Source organism: Sinocyclocheilus anshuiensis, unplaced genomic scaffold (assembly GCF_001515605.1).
Source record: "Sinocyclocheilus anshuiensis isolate Anshui unplaced genomic scaffold, SAMN03320099.WGS_v1.1 scaffold18, whole genome shotgun sequence".
In the NCBI taxonomy this organism is placed as follows: Eukaryota; Metazoa; Chordata; class Actinopteri; order Cypriniformes; family Cyprinidae; genus Sinocyclocheilus; species Sinocyclocheilus anshuiensis.
This window is the reverse complement of record NW_015546047.1, coordinates 453,158-458,528: the sequence shown is the minus strand read 5'-3', so window position 1 is coordinate 458,528 and position 5,371 is coordinate 453,158. Positions and strand designations below refer to the sequence as shown.

The window sequence follows — 5,371 nt, the reverse complement described above, 5'->3', positions numbered from 1 at the left end:
ATATATTTTTGTATATTAAAAAAGAAAGAAAGAAATATATATATATATATATTATATATATATATATATAATATTTCTATTTGGCTTTAGTTTTAGTAATTTTAGTTGAGTTTCTAATTTCTAATTTTTATTTTTACATTTAATTTTTCTTACTTTTATATATTTATATTTTATTTCTTTCAATTCAATATATATATATATATAATATTTCTATTTGGCTTTAGTTTTAGTAATTTTAGTTGACAAGACAGTTTCTAATTTTTATTTTTACATTTAATTTTTCTTACTTTTATATATTTATATTTTATTTCAGCTTTATTTCAATTCATGAAAACACATTTTAATAGTTTATTTAACAGTAACAACACTGGTTTGGTGTAAGCATACTTTTAATAAACCAATGTATAAACAGATATTGGGTAAAATATTACATTTATAATTTTTTTATCAATACAATGATGTATTGAATGAAGTGAGCATATTATAATGTAAGCTTTTTTAATACTCAACATTCTTTTAGATTTTTGCATTAAGCTTGTTGCAGTTAATTATGAGATTTGTTTCTCTGCAAATAGTATGCATGCCAATGATGTTTTATAGGGATAGTTCACCCAAAAATGAGGAAGATTAAATGATGACAAAATTCATAGGTAAATTAACTAAGTTTGGAACATTGCATAGCAGAACTAGTCTAGTCTAGAACCATCTGCCAACCTTTCTTTCTGTTCTGTCTCTATTTGTGCCAGTCTTCCTCCCCAGAGCACTCAGGTATTCTGCTTCTTTGGCCGATGATGTTGAGTTTCCTCTGATCACTGCCCGTTCTCAAACACATCTTTTCTCGCTTTCCTCATCTGTGCATGAGTGGATGCAAGAAGGGATATTTTGTCCCTAAAGCTTTGTAAGTTTTGTCTCTTTTGTGTCCTAACTCTCTCCCTCTTCTTCCCCTCCAGGAAGTTCCTGTCATAGCAACACGCTCCCCGCATTGGTTCGGACTCCTTCTCTAATGATGCAGTCCGGTCTGGACATGAAGCCTTTCATGACCTTCCCCGTGGAGAGCTCCTCTCCGGTCGGCCTGTTCCCTAATTTCAATACGGTAAGCAAGCCTGCTTTCATCTCCCTGCTCTTGGCCGTCTGCCCCTTTAATGTTGGCCTCGTTCCTGTGTGTGTTGACACTGATGGAATTAAAACCTTCTCTGAAAATCATGGAGTGAAGAGGGATAATGTTCTTTGTTAGGTGTATATCGTCCTTCACAAACTGCAGCTTGTGTGGTTGTTTGGAAGAGGGTCTGATAATTGCGTGCTAGCGGCTATTTAGAATGGCATACTACACTGGAGGCTCGCCCAAAAATGAGCCATGAGGTTAGCAGACAGCAGGGAAAAAACAATGCTGAATGCAAATAACAAAATGCAACTAGCCATATAATCCTGCATAGTTTGGACCGCAAAATAAACCGGCTTTTCAATGTTTAAAGGGGTAATTAGAAATGTTGTGGCTTGCAGAAACCTAGAGCCTTGCCAAATTAGGCAGGTTGTGCAACATGCCCTCATCAAAGTCTCATTAAATTGATCAAAAATGACACTAAAGACATTTATAATGTTACAAAAGATAAATGCTAGTCTTTCGAACTTTCTGTTCACCAGAGAATCCTAAGGAATGTTTCTTGTGCTGCAGATCAGCATATTGATCAATTTCTGAAGCATCATGTTACATTGAAGATTTGAGTAATGATGCTGAAAATTCAGCTTTGCATCTCAGGAATAAATGATGTTTTAAAATATTATTATAGAAAACAATTATTTTAATTTGTAATAATAATTCACAGTATTCCTGTTTTTACTATGTTTTTGATCAAATAAACACAGCCTTGTGGGTCATCTTTGAAAAACTTCAAAAAATGTTACAAAGTTTTGAACTGTTGTGTAAGTGTTCACTTGCAGCTAGGATAAACTAGGATGGTCTTTGCCAACCACAAGGTGTTTTTGTGCTGAATTATTGGTTGGCAAGAGCATAAATCCAAATCTGATTAGTTTTGGATATTGTTGGACCTAGTGGTTCAATGTTTTTTAAGTCACGGATTGGATCGTTTTTGGGTTCAGCAAGAAAAAAAAAACATTCAATGTAATTTTGCTTTCCATTTATCATTTAATGTACTTTTAAAGTACTTCTTCGATACCACAGCAAAAACTACTAACTAAGAAAGTTAAAATATGATTAAAGACAAGTGAAGAGCCTGTAAAAAAAATAAGAGCAAATAATAATTAAGTGTAAAATAACACTGCATAGTGTTCACTGTATAAATTACATGTATATTAATCTTTGTCAAAGCTGTGTTTTATTGTTTGATTAGCATTAATGACAGCATCAGGTATTTATAGGCTGCTGTCCCTTTAAGACCTGATGCACAGATCCAATGATACACATCCAATTTCTTTCTTACATTTACCACATTGATTGTCGAGATGAGTATTTTATCAGAATTGTATGCGTATGTGTCTGTTCAAACACAAGGAGATGCGAAAGTGGATTCAATTTGGTGTTCACACACAGTCTAAAATGCACATCTCTGCGTATGTGCACGAGTACCGAATCAAATCTCTTTCGCCTCTTCTTGTGTTGGAATGGTTTAAAATTGCTTGAGTCTGTAAACAAATACAAATGATAAACTTTCACTGTATTATGGTTAAATTTTGCAATTAATCCGCGGATCACATGCGTGTCAAACCATGGGGCCTGGTCTGTACGGATCACAGATCAACTACGATCCATTCAACTCTTAGTTGGGCATATGCAGTTTATGGCAACATTAATAAATTTCAATGTGAATTCAACATGAATTGTTTTTTATTTCCACTTCATTATCTTCTGGATCAGCTGTTAGTGTTTGTTTTGAACATCCTTAATTAAACACTTTCCATTCCTAGCAGACCGTAGGCAAGATATTAAAAAAAGGCATCGCCGACAAGTTGGTCATTTTTGCTCACCCTGTTCAACATGAGATGATGTTTCACTTTTTATTTTCTGTGTTTTATTCTTGTAGCCTTGATATTAAAACAGTAGCAATATCAGATGTTCAGTTTATTATATCCCAGTTAATGGCAGTTTTTTTTTTTCAAGATATGCAGTCCTAGTATGTTCCATTCTGAACGTCGCCAGTGTGCGTTTGAGGGAAAGTCTGCAGTCGTGTCGACCCCTCACGCATTGATTCCAGCCCTTGATCCAACCCCCAAAATGAGAGGGAGCAAAATCGATTTGTGCTTTTATCGCCACACCCAGACTGCTGTGGTGATGGCAATGAAGGGAGACAGAGAGAGAGGCTGATGGGATCTGAAATAGAAAGAAAGTCAGTCTGAATTTGGGGCTTGTTTAACTGCCGTGGTTTTATTGTGTGGCTCAAAACCTTTCTCCTTCTTTCTTTTCACTTTCTCCCTCTGTCTCTTTCACTTTCTTGTCACTCTTCTCACTCTCCGTCCTGCTGTGATTCAACGTGACAGTGCTCTTTAAAGCGGTTAGTAAAGGCCAAGCCTTGGGTCAGTGTGACACAAGGATGGTGTGCCATTCCGAATTACAGAATTAAATTACAATTTCTTTTCAGTTTCAATTCAATCTTATATACACTACCGCTCAAAAGTTTGGGATCAGTAAGACTTGTAATGTTTTTTAAAGAAGTCTCTTATGCTTATCAAGGCTGCTAAAAAATAATGGTTTCTATTTTAATATCCTTTAAAATATAATTTATTTCTGTGATGCAAAGCTGAATTTCCACCAGCCATTACTCCAGTATAAAGTGTCACATGATCCTTAAGAAATCATTCTAATATGCTGATTTATTATTAGAATGATCAATGTTGGCAACAGTTGTGCTGCCAAATATTTTTGGAAGCATAAGAAGCATAAGGAGGCATCTGCTCTCTATAGCTCTTGCGGTACTTTGATGTCACACACCGATGGTAATGATCGTAATGATCCGCTTCAAGTCGAACAAGCCTAATGATTCAATGGACCATTCATAAAGAACCGTTTACTTCACTCCTGAATGAATCAGCCATTTGATCGAATCAAATGAATGAATAAATGACTCGATGTCTTAATCATTAAGACATTTACCACCACCTACTGGAAGTTTTAGTTTATTATTTAGAGTATCATTTTATTAAAGAAATAATTTCATATTTCCATAGTATAAAATTAAAAATTAATAAAATAAATTATATTATTAAAGGTATAGTTCACCCACCCAAAAATGACAATTCATTTACTCACAAAAGAGTATATGTAATCAATTTTATCAAACAAAATATTTCTTGCTGAAGCTACTTTTTGTAATGTCTATTTGATGCTTTACACAACAATGACTTTAAATGATCTTTTGGTAGAAATTTCTCAGCCAAATTTGATGTGAAATTAATTTGCGATTAATTAATCACCACATCATGTAATTAATTAGATTAAAAATCTTAATCGATCGCTTACCAGCCCTAATATATATATATATATATATATACTAGGGCTGGGCAAGTTAACGTGATATTGTGTTAACGCATCAATTAATTAACGGCAACAATTATTTTATCGCGCATTAACGCAGTTCGTTTTGTTAACTTTGTGGTTTATTATTTTGAGTCATTTGGGACGCTGTAACACACGGCCCTCTCACAGTTGCTTTACACATCTATCACTTTTGCTGCTCAGAAATGTACACTCAATCATGCTGCACGTATCAGAAGTTCTGCGCTCCGGCGCGGTTAGCGCTCACACTCACTGATCTATATATAACTGAACCACGCTCTGGCCCACCTCTTCCTACCGAGCCAGGGACGGCTAAACGAACCGCGCCTGAGTGCAGCACGGAGCGATCACACTAGTCAAATGAACCGGGCTTTGGGGGTCAGACGCGCTCAGGCACGGTTAAGATTGCCTAGTGTGAGTACACACTTATTCTACCACATCCCGCACACACAAGTCTGTACCCACCCGCACCCGCACTCGCCCATCTAGTGTTGTCCCGCGCCGCACTCTGCTGTGTTGGGTCCCGCGATCGCGCAGGTCTCTACTCGGAAGGTGCCTGTTATAATGTTATGATCGAGGCTCTGGACTCTGAGCATAATTTGTTTTTCTATAACAAACTATAAAATATTTCCTATAAAAACTTTAATGCCCTGGCAGTTGCAAATAGCTTTGGTTTTATATTTAATTTGATTACATTAATGTTTAAGTTGAAATTTACAATAAATATTTTAACTGCTACTATGTAAAATAAATACTGCTGTAAAAAATCCCCTTATTTGTTTAAAGTGTTTGCAAACCAAATATTATTGCACTTTCATATAGCAGTACTTTTAAAGAGCAGGTCATATGGTATTTTAAAGTGTC

General features: G+C 35.4%; 1 protein-coding gene across 4 annotated transcripts in view; it reads left to right on the top strand.

Annotated features, from left to right (window-relative positions):
• LOC107699013 (zinc finger protein 385B-like) overlaps positions 1-5,371 on the top strand; it is a 152,532-nt gene that overhangs the window by 114,317 nt on the left and 32,844 nt on the right. For all 4 annotated transcript variants that reach the window (XM_016500164.1, XM_016500161.1, XM_016500160.1 and 1 more), the window contains one exon: positions 951-1,093. In XM_016500164.1, the coding sequence (XP_016355650.1) occupies positions 951-1,093 (143 nt within the window). The remainder of the gene's footprint in view (positions 1-950; positions 1,094-5,371) is intronic.